This window comes from Lepidochelys olivacea, assembly GCF_965140295.1.
Source record: "Lepidochelys olivacea isolate rLepOli2 genome assembly, chromosome: 3".
Taxonomy (NCBI): Eukaryota; Metazoa; Chordata; order Testudines; family Cheloniidae; genus Lepidochelys; species Lepidochelys olivacea.
In genome coordinates, this window is record NC_140413.1 from 133677803 (window position 1) to 133693498 (window position 15696).

The 15696-nt window shown below is 40.3% G+C and overlaps 1 protein-coding gene across 1 annotated transcript in view; it reads right to left on the reverse strand.

The window, feature by feature from the left end:
• PCNX2 (pecanex 2) overlaps positions 1-15696 on the reverse strand; it is a 224597-nt gene that overhangs the window by 1501 nt on the left and 207400 nt on the right. The window contains exons 30-34 of the mRNA XM_084623010.1: positions 11600-11744; positions 9580-9810; positions 8878-9152; positions 7341-7525; positions 894-1342 (exon numbers count right to left, since the gene is read on the reverse strand). Coding sequence (XP_084479136.1) covers positions 894-1342; positions 7341-7525; positions 8878-9152; positions 9580-9810; positions 11600-11744 — 1285 coding nt within the window. The remainder of the gene's footprint in view (positions 1-893; positions 1343-7340; positions 7526-8877; positions 9153-9579; positions 9811-11599; positions 11745-15696) is intronic.

Consider the following 15696-nt stretch of genomic DNA (forward strand, 5'->3'; position numbering starts at 1 on the left):
CTAAAGCAGCGGGTTTAAATAAAAGCCTTATTTCACATCACACGCTGGCATGTAGCCACATTGACTGCAAGAGCTCACTTAGCAGCTGGCCAGGCAAAGTGCTCAGCTTAGCTCTCATGGCTTCAAAGGGAGTTGAGAATGGTTGGCAGGATCCAGACCTTAGATGGTAAACTCTTTGGGCAGGGGTTGTGTCTTACCTGTTTGTGCAGTGCCTTGCATGTCTATTGGTGTTGTAGAAAGACAAAAAATAATACTCGCATAAGTAAGGCAAGCAGTAGGCCCTTGGTGAATAATGCTCAGTCCAGTTGCTGCTGGAGATCATGGCAAAACTCATTGCCTGATCATTCCATGATGCGGTTAGGATGAAACTAACTTCAGGCATGGACAACCTGGGTGTCTTCTGGGTTAATAAATTTTTATGCTGTGTACATGAGAAACCAGACTTGGTCTATCCATATCCAGTGATTTTGTCCTAATGACAACAAATCAACTTACTTGGTTCCATTTGGTAATGCCAAATGATTTAATGTTAATTATGCCCTCAATCTCTCATTGGATTTGCCAAACCGCTTCACGTCTAAGGACTGTGATTTTATTTTACCAGTCTGGAGTGTCTATATTGAGGATGATGGACTTCAGGAAGGAGACTGGCTGGAATCAAAAGTTAAATCATACACTCAAGTAGCCAACCAAACAAAATACTAAAGAGCACACACACATTTTCCCTGGGGAGAGACTGAGAGAAAGAAAGAATAAACTCATGTGACAGATGTTGGTCACATTGCTTAATGCACTCCTGGCAGACGCTTGAATACGACAGTGGTGAGGACAGCATAAGAACATGAGTAGAATAGAACAGAATTATAGCTCCTGCTAACATGACTCTGCCTTACCCGTGTTGCTTGGCTCGCAGCTCTAGCAGATGGACCCATGGTAATGTTGACACTGCTGGATGACTGGGTATCAGTTGTGTTTCCTCCATCAGCAGCTGAGAGCCCAGAAATCACCAAAGCACTTGAAAAACTTCTCTTGCCAAACAGAAGGCTGAGAGTAGAGCTGGTGGAAGAGGCCAGACTGGACCTGAGCATTGCTCCAGCTCTATCCTGGACAGTCAACTGGCCGCCAGCAGGAATGGCAGGGGTTTGAGAAAACACAGATGTTACAGAGTTGTGGAAGGACAACTGGTTTCTGGAAAGCCTTTGGACAATTTCATGGGCAGATATGGAAGCTTGGATAATGGGCTGGTAACTTTCAACAATTGGTTCAGAATGACTTGAAACAGGTGGCCTCTGGTTGAAGGCAGCATGTGTCTGAACAGACTGACTCCTGAATTTTCTTCTGCCTTTAAAAGAGAGTAATAGTTTTCTTTTAAATTATGTTTTCAGTTACATACCATCAAAGCACACATATTACTGTTCTATCCTTTTACTAGGGTATATTTTACATAGTGTTCTTTATCACGCATACACTTTTATACTGTGGATCTAAACACTTTACAAACAAACATTCAGCGAATCAAAGAAATTAGAGATTGATAAAACCTATGAAGTCATTTGGTTCATCCCACTGGCAGTGCAGAATGTTTCAGATCTTCTAGTGTCTTTGATGGGAGCAGAATTTGATCCTTTGTGAGGAACATAAATAATATAATTATTAAATCCATTTCACAGATGAATAAATGGAGAAACAGAGAGTGAGATTCCCAAAGAGACTTGGGTGTGGTGATGCTGGGTGTCACCATGCCTCACTTTCAGGTGTCTAGAAAATCACTGTAATCCACAAAGTCAGAGTCTGATGCTCAGGCTCCCTATACAATGAATAGGGTACTTCAGCATGGTATTCACAAAAGCCAGCATGCTAGGTGGCTCCTCGCCTAAGCTAGCCAATGGGAAATGCCAAAGCAAAGGCTGTATTCTAAGCCCACCCCTCTCAGGGAGTTTGGTGCCTAAGGGCTGAAGGGAGGTATCTTCCTCTGCTTGGGATTCTCAGCTACAAACCTTCTCTTGGTGTTAGGTGCCTCCACCATTCCTACCAGAAGTGGAGGAGGCTCTCCCCCAACTTTTAGCCCAGCTGTTAGAGTACTTACCTAGGCTGTTGGAGACCCTTAGGATATGAGGGGATCTGATCAGGGATCTACCACCGCTCCGATGCATGCCCTGACCACTGAGGTATGGGATATTCTGATGTGGGGCTCCCTCAGTTTTTCTTGTTGAAGCTGTTCTACTGTGGAACTCTTAAGTACCTAAATCCTTTTTTGAAAATGAGATTTAGGCTCCTGAATCAGTTGGGCATTGCAATGCTGAGCACAGCAACATCCCAATACCTCTAAAAAACTCAGACCGAGTGCCTTAGAAAATTCTACTCCTAAAGCTTTATATAGTTTAATTGCAAAAAATTGCAAATGAAAATAAAGGAAGGTTACACAGAATTACCCTTGCGCTTGGGGACTAGGAATGTGAAGACGCTTCCACCTCAGTGTCAGAGGGCAGAGTATTTATGACAAAGGAAGTTGTCTGAGGCCAAGAATTTAAGAGGAAGAGACCTTTGTAGGGGGCAGATTATTCCACATCTACCTACTGCAGGGTTTTTGCACCATCCTTTGAAGCCCGTGGTTCTAGCTACTGTCAGAGAAAGGATACTTGTCTAGATGGACACCAGGTCTCAGCCAGTCTGGCGATTCCTATGTTTGTACATAATTCCAGATATGTCCTAATGTTTACAACCCAATACCTCACACTCACAGCCATCACCCACATGGCCAAAAGACTACACGGGACTCCCGCTGGAGTCCACCTCTGCTCCTCCCTGATTGGACAGAAGGATTGTGACTGAGCAATGAGAGCCACTTAAATGCAGAATTGATTTATGTATTTTTTATTCTTGTATGTTTGCATGTTCACAGAATAAAATAATAATAAACCCCACCCATAAACCACTGAACACACCAGATACCTGCTTGTGGACACAATCAGGTCCCCAGATCACAGACAGCAGGTTGGGACACACAGCAGGCATCTAATATGCGTGATGCTTCTCTGTATTGATGCTATGTCAAACGCACACAGAGCACCTGTTCACCTGAGTGCAAGCCTGGCATTCCATAGCCAGGAAACCCAAAATGTTAACATATGCTGGTACTTCAATGTCATAGCCATAACTGTGGGTTTTAAAAGGGTATTAATATTTTTGAAAACAGAAAACCTGTAAGACGTAACGATGCAGGCATGAATTTTGCCTTTCAGGGATTCCTAGGTTGTTAATTTTTTCCCCCAGTTCATGAATCAGGAAGGGGGGAAGCAAAGGGGCTGAAGTTCCATTATAAGCAGCAAATTCCCTCCCTATCCGCTGGCTGGCTCCTCCTCTCTTTTCCATATATAAAGTGGCAATAACATGATGGAAGCAGCTTGAACTGGAATAAAGTCTAGTTGGCCCAGCAAGTAGTGAGCAATTTGCCATACCATTTACACCACATTATTTTTACTTTTATATTCAGAACAATAAAAAGTACACTTGCAAAAATGGCATACTGGGCAGTGGCCCCTGTAATAAAAGCCTCATGACTCCCACTAAAGCTAATGCAGCTAAGCCTCATGCACTGATTCAGAAACGTGCCCATGGATTCTCCGCACTTCAGATGGGATGGCTGGGGAGAGTGTTAATGGTAATTAAAGACAGGCCTGAGCTGCAAAGTTTGGAGCTAGATGTGGTTCTGATTTTCCTAAAGATCCAAAGTGTTTGAACTCTGGGGTTTTGGTTAAGCCCTATTTCTAGGTCAGTTGCCTATTTTAATGTTATCTTCTTAAAATATAAAGGACAGATATGAATTAAGAACAGAGAGGCTGTGACGTGTTAAGTTCAGTCAAATACGGACAAACATCTGTTCACGATTTAAACTGCCAAGCTGACCGCTGTCCAAAAATATTCTATATCCATCCCAAATTCAGCAGTTACAGTGCTGTGGAGTAGACCACCCATATCGACACATAAATAGCATAGCCCCTGGAAACACTTTGGAAACAAAGGCTGTTCTATATGCTGTATTGTAAAGACAAGACCCGTTTTTTGGTGCACCCAACGTATTTTCAGTGCTCCTGATTTTCCTCATTTTTCTGTAGGGCTGTAATTGCATTTTGCAGACTGAATGGCACCAGCCAGTAAAGTGAAATATTAAATTAAGAAGCACTAAATACAGTTGGTTCATAAATTGTAAGGTCAGAAGGGACCATTGTGATCATCGGGTCTGACCTCCCGTATAACAGGCCATAGAACGTCCCTGAATTAATTCCCGTTTGGATGTTTTCCTAAAAGATGTGCTCTAGTTCAATCTTGATAGAAAAACTTCCAGTGATGGTGAATCCTGCATAACCCTCAGTAAGTTATTCCAATGGTTAAATACAATCACTTTTAAAATGTGTCCCTTATTTCTAATCTGAATTTGTCTAGCCTCAACTACTAGCCCTTGGCTCTTGTTATACGTTTGCAAGAGCCTCTGTTTTTAAATTTCTGTTCCCCATGCAGCTTTTTGTAAACTAATCAAGTCTGTTAAACTAAAAAGTTTGAGCTCTTTGAGTCTATCACTAGAAGGCATGTTTTCCAATCATTTAATATTCTCTTGGTTCTTCTCTGAGCCCTCTAATTTATCAACATCCTCCTTGAATTGTAGACCTCAGAACAGGACATAGTATTCCAGTAGCAGCCACATCAATGCCAAATACAGAGGTAATATAACCTCTCTAATCTATTCTCATTTATACATCCAAAGATCACATCTGTCTATTTGGCCACAGCATTACGTTGGGAGCACATGTTCAACTGATTATCTACCATGACCTCAAAATCCATTTCAGAGTCACCACTTCCCAGGATAGCATCCCCCACATTCTTTGTTCTTAGATGTGTGACTTTACATTTGGCTGTAGGAAAATACACATTGTTTGCTCGCACCCATTTATCAAGCAATCTAGATATCTCTGTATCAGTGACCTGTTCTCTACATTATTTACTACTCCCCCAATCTGTGTGTCATCTGCAAACTTTATCAAGTAATGATTTTGTTTTCTTCCAAGTAATTGATAAATATATTAAATAGTATAAGACCAAGAACCAATCTCTGTGGGATTCCACTAGAAACACACTTGCTCAATGACGATTCCCTGTTTACAATGACATTTTGAGACCTATCAGTTTGCCAGTTTTTAATCCATTTAACGTGTGCCGTGTTAATTTTGTATCTTTCTAGCTTCTCAATCAAACTGTCATACCGTATCTGTCACAGTTCAGGGCAACTGCACCTGTATTTCACCTCTATGCTCCAACAAGGGCACCCACTCTCAGGCTTCTAGCTCCCCAGCCATTGCCTTTCTTGGGTGAAGACCCAAGTCTCACTCCCTTCTGACTGGGGTATTTCCAGGCTGCACAGTTCCCTGCCTTCACTATGTTATTCGCAACAGAGAGAGGCTGCCCAAGTGCACAGGGGGATTTTGCTCCAACACAGGAATCAAAAGCAGCAGTTGTAATCTTACAGTATAATTTATATTCATGGCAAGATTCGCTCCAGCCTTGTCCATTATTTTTAATGTAAGAGCCAATAGATATAACAAGAAATGAACAAGTATCCTGTTCCTAGTTCTCTGCCTTAATTTATAACCTATAGCACAACTGTGATGTACAGTCAATTAACTCAACCTTTCAGCAAGTCCTAAGCCCTCAGAGATATGAGTATGACTTATTTTACACCAGTTTTATAATTTTACACCAGTATTTCCAGCGAGCAGGTAGTTAGCCCTGCCTTACAGATCATCACAAATCTAAAATAGTTTTTGGTTCAGAATATAAGTTCAAAGCATGGTTTTGTTCATAAGTGATGAGGACATGAATTACTCCATATCAGACTGACTGGCCAGGTCTAAATGTTGGCTTTTTTCTGATGAATACTGTATTTATATAATGGAAGCTACACTAGAGAAACAATCCCACGTGCATTAGTGATCAGGGAACCCTCTTGCTCATATAATTCAGGACATTTTGTTCGCTTTCCCCAATATCTCCCATTTAGCAATTTAGTTAAGAGTTTGGCACAATTTTAGGGTTAGAGTTCCCAATAAACAGTCAAGGCACAGGGCTCACTGAATTCACTTTTTAACTACTTCCCATCTGTGTTCGAATTTCCACCATTACAAAAGGCATCTCCTGGTCCAGGGATCTAGCATTCAGTAGTTTGTCAGTGGGGACTCAGGTAACTTCTTTGATAGCCATTCTGCTTGTCCTATGCCCTCCCAATAACCCTCCTCTGGAAGAATAAGTCAGAAGGTCACCCCCTAAACATGCCTGCTTAATAATTTGCTTGGAAATTAGGGAAGTTGAGATCTCTATTTCTTATATTAGGATTTCCAGTGGACATTTCTTTTGTTCTCATTCTGGCCCCTTTTGCCCTGCTCAGGTGTTGCAAAGGTGTCAGAATCTGATCATAGCTAGCCAGAAGACAGTTCTCCTAGTGAAAGGGAACCCTCTGTATAAACAGGGGAACTGGCTCCTGTGCTCATTTGCACTACTAGTATATGAGACAAGTTGGAGGTAGGAAGGGGGTGTGGCTAATGTCATATGGTCCCTTAAGATGTGGACTGGTTCCCAAGATCAAGAAGCTGTAACCCTAACCAGCTCCTTGACACAACTCTCCTCTAATCCTCTACACTGAGTGGATCTCAGACAGAGGCGAACCTGGACCATGATGTCACTTATAATTTGTTAAACTTTTCAAAACACTGTATTTGGTATGAAGTGGAATAATTTGGCAAGATCTGGGCAGCATCACCATCTTTACCAGGCTCATGCATCCCATCCAGCTCATCAATAAGTTAGCCCATCACTCTGGAATTAGTTTCAGAGCAAAGAAACTCTGTTTTTATTTTGGTTAATTTCTGTGAACATTCAAACTCAATTCAGCTCCAGCAACTACATTCCTCCCTGTCTCCTGCTGTCTTCCTCTCTTTGATAATGTAATATAAATCATGAGAAGGTGAAGAGTGGACTGTGTGTGCTGTCCTCAGCTTTACCAGAGCACATAAATATAGGAGTGGCCTAATAAATGTAAAATTTGGTGAGTTGAGAGCTGTGAAGCTTTTCTGAGGTCAGAATCACCAGCAGGTGTAGTAATTTGAATCACAGTTTATATAGTCTGACTCCACAGAACCTAGAATTTTAGATCATTGTTCCTCTAAGTACTTGACTGCATAATGTCCTAAAGCTATCAAATAAAACACCAAACACCCCAGTCACATCTTCCCTGAGGAACGACAAGCCTAAACAGACAGGTAAAAGAGCTCATATTTTGGTATACATACCTGCGTATTGACGGGAATCTTGTGAAGGCGGCGGCATCTGGGGGGATCCATTTCTTGTGTGTTGTGAGCTACTACTCTGGCTTGAATTACCTGCAGAATTGTTGCTGGATGAAGACCCACCTCCACTATCCACTTCTTCAATGTTGTTTCCACTGTTGTGACTTGCATGACAGTCCTTCCGCATTCTGTTTGTGAGATGAGACACACTATCAAGTAATGTGGTTTATTAGAATTTGTGCGGCCAACATTAGAGAAATTCACAGTACAAGCGAATAGCTGTGCTCCGACCAGCTCTCTAGGTGTATTCAACAGGCAAATAACAGGGCTCTGACAGTTTTGAGGATAGTCATTATATTACATTATAGTTATGTTAGAGGTGGGTAATTTGGTTTAGTCAAAATAAAAAGCAATATAAAACTCCATTCATCGCTCAAACCAAATCCATCTTGGTAGGTGGCCTTGGAGCCCTGAAACCCAACAGCATACTTAATCCAATGTCAAATTGCTCCCAAAAGGCGAATCTTTATATGAAGTAGCCAAGTGGAATGCTCTTCTCTCCCAAATCTCATATGCTCTGGAAATAAAGTGCACTCTGGGAGATTAATATACAAAGCAAACCCCAGAGTGCAGGTTAGAGCAAACAGGGATGAAGTGATGGGGGCAAGCAAACCAGGGTCCTGTCCCTTTTCTACAGCCATGAAAGGAATGGAGTGGATGGCAGGTCAAATGCACTATTCCTGCATGAAGAGTGCTTATAAGAGTGACAGAAGAAATATGTGAGACACAAAGTTAATGGGGAGAGAGCGAGAGCTATTGGGGTTATATATCCTGAAAGTTGGGGCCTGATAGTGGAGATTCAATAAAAGGTTAGACTGTGTAATACTGTCTGATTTTGCATTGTCTGGTCTTGCAGCTTTGACAAGTGACAAAGTTTCATAGTGGCATAATTTGATTGGATATCCTGCAAAATTTGCAGTATTTGGTAACATATGCAAGCTATAAATCATTAATCTTTTTGTATTTTTTGTTATTTGTTTCTTTATGAAAATTACACACACACACAAAAGGTTTGGTGTATTTTGGATAAGTATCAGAACTTGGGAATGCTGGTCTGACCCAAACTGCCAGAGCTTTGGAGCATAACACCTATATTCATGTTTCAACTTGTTCAGAGTCACTGCAATGTGGAAAATCTATACTGCTATTTACAAAAAATAAAAGGCAAAATGCCTTGGAATCATTTTTATTTAGAGAAATCACTCTTTTCTGAATAAGATCATTGTCAATAAGGCTAAGGAGTATGATGATGATGCTGTCTGGATGACAGAGGACTGTACTTGAACGTCATTAATGGAGCTCAGAGTTTTATTTTCACAGTAGTTGGGAAGCTATTCTATATATTTAGCTACGGTTGCACCCATCAGGAAATAACAATTTTTCCGACAGAGTGAGAAACTCTCTTAATAGAAAATAACGTGATTGCAGACTTTCTCCCCTGCAGATCATAATACAGGCTGAATATTGTCTAACCACCTACCTTAACCACTTGGATCTGAACCATGTTTTAATGTTGTCCAAACTGATAGGTCCACCCCAGATGTTCATCAGCTGGCTGTGTGTCCCTATGTATGATGTGGTTAATGGGGAAACATACATTGGATATCCCAGTGGCTGATCACATGAAGAGTTAATCAAGTTCCTCAAGACTTGTTTATTGTTCTGGATACTACCTCGCTCTGGATTACGATTGCGCAAAAAAATTAGCTCCTGTTGCTGCCCAGCCCAAAGCCCTCTGACACATTCCTTGTTTACCTACAGTTAAATAGAAAAATATGGACCATTGAAAATGTTTTCAATTTTAAAAAAATACTATGATGGGTGTATAACCCAAACAGAACTGTACTTTGCATTTATATAGTATCAACGAGTCTCAAGAAATTTTACAAATATTACTCAGATAAGCTTGAATTTTTATTTCAGATGAGTAAACAGAAGGACAGGAAATTTAAGTGAATTGACTCTGGCCACACAGTAAGTCAGGAATAGAACCCATGAGTCCTGGCTCCCAGTCCCCTGCCCCAACAGCCTGATCAACCTCCCTCTCTTAGCTAAACCTACTTATTCAACAATGGTATCCAGGTCCCAAGAATTCACCAAGTGAAGACTGCCTGTTTGTGTAGTGCCCTAAACACAGATGAAATAATACAAATCTGAAATACTAGAAAGGTGTCTTTGGTACCTTGATAACTTTGAAGCTCAGGTAACTTTTGTGGAGCATAATAACTTTATATTCATCTGTTCCTTCATCCACTATATGTCTCAAGGTGAGTAGCTCTTCTTTGTTAGAGAGTACAGCTCTGCGCCAGGCAGGGTCACCCTCATGACAAATTACAACCTTTTCCTCAAAAGACTGGATTGCCTCATACAGAACTGCAGGGTCCTCATACTCATCTGGACAGGTGAACTGGTCCTGGTATTAAATGAAATGAATATTACTATGGTCAGACAGTTCCATGAAAAGAGAACCGTTATTGATGATAAACTAGTTCCTGCTTTCATTGAAGTCAGTGACAAAGCACCTGTTGACTTCAGTTGGAACAGGTTTGTGTCTATAAAGACTACATTAGCGATAACACAGGGAGAGGGTGGGGATTGGATGAGGGAAAAGGAATGGAACTGTTAACACCCTAGTACTATAGAGGGCTACATGAAGAAAATGTTTGTATGATTACAACTAACTTACAGAGTATCCAGCCTCTTTACTTGATAGACACGAAGAATGGCAGTTTAACCACTTTTTTCTTAAATATGGAATTGAAATAGATAGACCTGCAAATTCTTTCATGTAGGATGTGACTGAAATAGAACAACCTGTGAAATGTACTTTAGGTGGAACTCCGTTATTTATTAAAAAAACAAAACAACCCCTGCACCCCCCACAAAGCTGAACAACATTTAGAGAGATATCACATTAATGTGCTGGATCTTTATCTGATACAAAGTAATACTACCACTGTTAATGTATGGAGACAATGTCAGTGAAGCGTGGGAGTTCATATGCTTTATACAGCAATTTTAAAAACTTGTTTATAGCTGTTTTAAAAGAAAAAAAAAGATTTGTTCCTGTCTAGCTAAGACATTATTAATATTCCCTTATAAGTTATCAGTGTGTAACTTAACAGCATCAGAACTCCCCCTCATCTCTCTCCATAGTATCCTTTTAAACTTTTAGTGTCCCTTTGATCTCTAGGCTCACAGCCTTGGCAAAACGTATGTGTAAGTATGAGATGGAGCCTGCAACTCGGCCACTCTTTGCATTGCCCCTGCGCAAGTGTTTGATGCAGTGTTGCTTATCTGTAGCCATTGGGGGTGCATTCCTGGTTGTTTTTCCAACAGCCCCCTAGCAAGCTAAATCAATACATCCATACAGGAAAGTCTAATCACCCAATATATCTATGCAGTAACTCACTGACCCAGTTACATGCAGTGTTCATAAAGTTGCTATTGATCAGTATTCTTAGATTATTACATAGCAGCTCCACCATCCACTATATTCACAACACATATAGACAATGCTATCTATTAAATAACATGTTATATAGAACAAAACCTACTGTATGGTTAGTTTACATGAACAATAATCTGCTCTGAGTTATACAGATGTAAATCTGGAAAACTGCAATGAGCTCAATGGAGACACTCCAGGTTTACATCTGTGTAACTGAGATCAAAACATGGCCCACTGTCTACATGTTCAGAAACCTCATGGTATAATCAATGAAACAGCTGTGCCATTTGACTGATAAGAAGGATCTTAAGCCTTCCAAACAATTTTCCCCTCAACTACATTTTTAAAAGACAACAATATCAAACCATTTCTTTCTTAGCACATAAATGGTTAATAAAATAGCAATCAAATTCATCTAATTAAAAAAATATCTAGGAATCAGTCTTGTAGTTCCTATGCAGGTAAAACTTTGACTGAAGTCAATGGGAGTTTTGTCTCCATGAAGATCAAGGAGTCTGGAATATAAATGATTTAAAATTGAGTGTGTGTGTGGAGGGAAGACAAAGAAAAAAAAGATCAAATGGTGAAATGTATGCCAGACACATACAATCGTGGTCTAAGCTTTTCTATTTTTGTCAAGCAAGCTATTCAGAATAAAGCCACAACTACAACAATTCCTCTCTCATTTTATTTTGGGCCAGTTTCAGAGCTTTCCTGCATTTCCTTAGGAAAACATGTACAATACACCTGCCTGATGTAGCTTCAGGGACATTCTGACTGCTGGAGCGACAACCTTATGCAACAGATCCATGTCTGCAAACACCCATTCATCTTTTGCTGTAACTCGAAAGTCTCCTTTGAACAGAGCATGGAGTCCGTAAAGAAAGGAATCTAAACTGTAAAACAACAACATTAGTTATTCCCAGAACAACAGTTTCGTATTGAACCAATCATTGCAAATAGTTTTCCATTTTCACAAGTTCCAGGAGTTGATAGCATTCCTGAAAAAGTGAGAAATGCTACACGTAGTTCTGTTTAGAAGCTGTGGTTCAACTTTAACTACTTTCTCCTGCAGCTTGCACAGTAAATGAGTGACTTCAAAATGAGAGTAAATTGGATTGCAACTACTAAACAAGTGCGGGTGCTTACTAGTAAGGTTTTTAGGTATATCTTGGGCTGATCATCTGACCTACACCTAGGAGAATACTCCCATTGATACCAGTGGTCTATTTACATGAATATACATTGCAAGATTGGGCTCCTTATTTATTGACCTTTAAAATGTATCTAGTGCCATTAACTTTAGTGGTTTGCACTGGCAAGGCACAGAACTTTAGATATAGATATGCAGATGCCAACACAGCTGCACAAAATACTTTCAATGAAGCCTGAAACCTGCCTGGTTTAGGGTTTCATTACAAACCTGAAAGTTAAACCAGGCATGCTGTAAAGTGCATTAAGATTCATGAACATTTCAAGGAAATCTGGTAACAGTTTTGAGGAAACTTTGGGGTGTTTTGCATTGAAATAATAAAAACTACACTGTTCTGTGAGGTTTTGATAAGAAACCAGATGGAACTTGGTGCTTCTGACTGAGCTTGGTTTGGAGGTTCTGAGTTTGCTTGGGCTTGACATACTCAAAGCAAGATGCATGGGGTGCAAATTCAGGAGATCAAAACCAAAGAAAATGTTTGCACAGACACCTGGGAGGCAAAACTACTAAGTTCAGCTCTAATGCTTATCTAACACCAAAAGCTTCCCAGGACTATAACAGATGTTTACAAAAAGTTTGTATTTTTAATGAAAATGACTTAAATTACAGTCCTAAAACTATTCAGAAAAAGCAGGCCATCGTGTTCAAGAAAATAGAATTAGACCTTGGGACATCTGTTACAAACCCACAGGACATTGTTTAAACTACCTGACATGATTTTATTCACTTTTACAAGAGTGAAGTTTTTTTTACATTTTAAAGACTCTTATGAGAAAAGCAATAAGATCTTAGAGATTTCCATTACCATCCAGGCTTTCTCCAGAGAATGTGTGAGCTCTCCACTTAATTGAGCTTTTGTAATTATTTTAGGAGAAGGAAAAGGGGAAGGGGCGGGGTGGAAAGTAATTCTCTTTCCAAGGGAGAGAACAGGGAGATTAGGAAACTGCCTGGTCTATCTTCAGCTGCAATACATTTCTAATTTTGGCCTTAGTGGGTAGCATGTTTTAAAAACTGTAATAGAAAGATATAGGCTATTACCAGCTGGATACCAATTTTGTCTTTAAAGGTGCTGTGTAACACAAACCAACTAATCAGCATGAACTGAAGCATACTGCACGTAGACTGAAAGGCAGAGACCGGTGTCACTGCTGGGAATGTTATAAATACAGGCAAGCCCCTCTGAGTTCTTCATTTTACATATGGTTATGAGTAATAATAATAATACAGGGTGGGATTTTTTCAAAAGGGCCTAATCGAATTAGACACCTAACTCCTTTTGACTTTCAATCAATCTCACCCAGAGTTTGGAAAATGCTAACATCCTGGTTTGTACCTGGGAAATCAGTATAAGGAACCAGTTTAGAAAACAGATTAATGTGTATATCCAGTCTAGACAAATACATGTTTCAGAATGAGTCATATTTACTTAAAACTGGTTAGAAGTCCTTCTGCCTGCCTGCCTGCCCACCCGCCCGCCAAGTCACCCATTTGAACAAACATCCAGCATACAACTGAATCCTCACATGGAGAAATTGCTATTGTATTTTATCCTTTTACAGGATAAAAATTAAGAAAAAGCTACTAATAATGAGATTCTATAGTGTAGTTTTTCTAATGCAAAAACATCAAATCTGCAGCAGGAGGTTGTCTGGGATGGGAGAAGAGTAGACAGCACAGTGAACTGGTTTTTCATGTCCAGAGATTCAAGTCCAATTCTTAAAATCGCAGCTGATGAAGAGTTTGCATTCTCATCAAAGACCCTTAAAGACATTTGTGCATGTTACACAATCTAGTGTGAGTGGTAACACCTGCTAAAGAAAGGTCCAGGATTAGACTGGCTATGGATGTTGCAAGTAAGAATTCAACTGCATCAGCAGAGTGGTGAGTGGAAAGCTTGCATAGCACCTGCTCTCACTGTGCCTGGATTTAGAAAGAACTGTCAACCTCCATTGTGATGTATACTAAATTCATCCACCAAAACTTCCTAAGAACCACTACTGCTATTGCAAAGGAGATCCATATCACGAACAAAACAGGAGTGGTGGAGAATCTAGAGGACAATTACATTAAATATTATATATCATCAAAACATAGGGCTGGAAGGGACCTCAGGAGGTCACCTAGTCCAGTCTCCCATACTGAAATAGGATTAAATACACTTAGACTACCCTGATGGATGTTTGTGTCTATTTATCATCCCTGACAGATTATATATGTCTCCTGAGACAACGGGATGAATTTATTCTAAAAAAACAAAAAAATAAAAACAAATTTAAACAAGTTTTTTCTTATGCTGATCATAATTAGACGTGGTACATCCTTCCTCTAGTTGGACACAGTCTCAATTCATCACTTCCATGTACCATATATTTATTAGTCAACACAACATGCAGCCATTGTTATTTCTCGCATTAACATGCTCTGTATTGAAGACTCACATGAGATTATCATGAAGCGATAGCCAAGTTCTTTGATTTCCGGCCTCTCTCAGGGCTGGGTTTAGTTTCTTGGCCCAGTTTTAACATACACATTTTAGTATCTCTGTCGTAGTTATTAGTTCACACCAAACCCATCTGGCTACAATAAACTTTCATGCCAAAGAAATTACATTTACTAAATGGAGATGTAAATGCTACATATGGCACTGTTTCTAACCCTATTAGGTAAAAGCATTAAAAACTGATGTCAATTAAATTAAAGACTATTCTAGAGAATTATAAAATACTTAGGACTGAACTGTCCCTTAAAGTGTGCCAGTGAGGAGGGGATTAAGAGACTGGATAATCTGCCATGATGGCCCCATAGTTATCAGAGGCAGGGCAACCAAGCCAAAGCAGAATTGTCCTCCTTTTCTCTGAGTCTAGGGCAGACATTCTACACAAACAATGGTTGTGCGTGTCCACACTACTTTTTGTTCTGAAAAAATACCTTGGTGTTGCTAACACTGGATCTTCCGCACTAGTGGTAGCAATTGTAGGAAAGGTAGTGTAGACAGGGCTCTGGACAGCCACCAGCATTTTCACCACCGTGTCATGTCACTCTGCTCGGCAGAAGTCTGTATGGCATGGTGGTAAAAAAGATGCTGGTACCTTGTCTAGATTAGGGGAACCACTATTGAGATGGTAGAAATGCTTGGACATTCCTCAGTCTAAAATGCTATTACAGATAGGACTCTGGGTTTATTGTGTGGGGATGTATGGAGCCAAAGGAGGACAAAACTTTGTTCCCCTGGCAAACCCATTTCTGGCAGACGTTTTAGAGGGAGTCACTGCTCCTCATTAGATACCATAGTGTTAGGTAGTAGATTAAAACCTAAGCTAGTTCCAACTCGCACCCTGAGCATTCTACCCCCTGAATGGAGAGGGGAACACAGGCAATCAGCGGTCCATACTGGCTCCTGGGATGGTGAGGGCAGGTGAGAAGCAACAAGGAGGGACAAGCCCTCTGCCTGCGTTGGTAACAGAATTTTCCATTGAGCCTCAGTGTGGGCTAGTGTCTACTTGTGGACTCTTCAGACTTCTAACAAGAAGGAAGCTAGACAGAGACAGGGAGATGGAGAGTTTAGCATTTATCTGAGTAAGATATTGACTCTGGTTTCACCCATTATGCTGTTGGAGTAACTGTTTACTGAAACC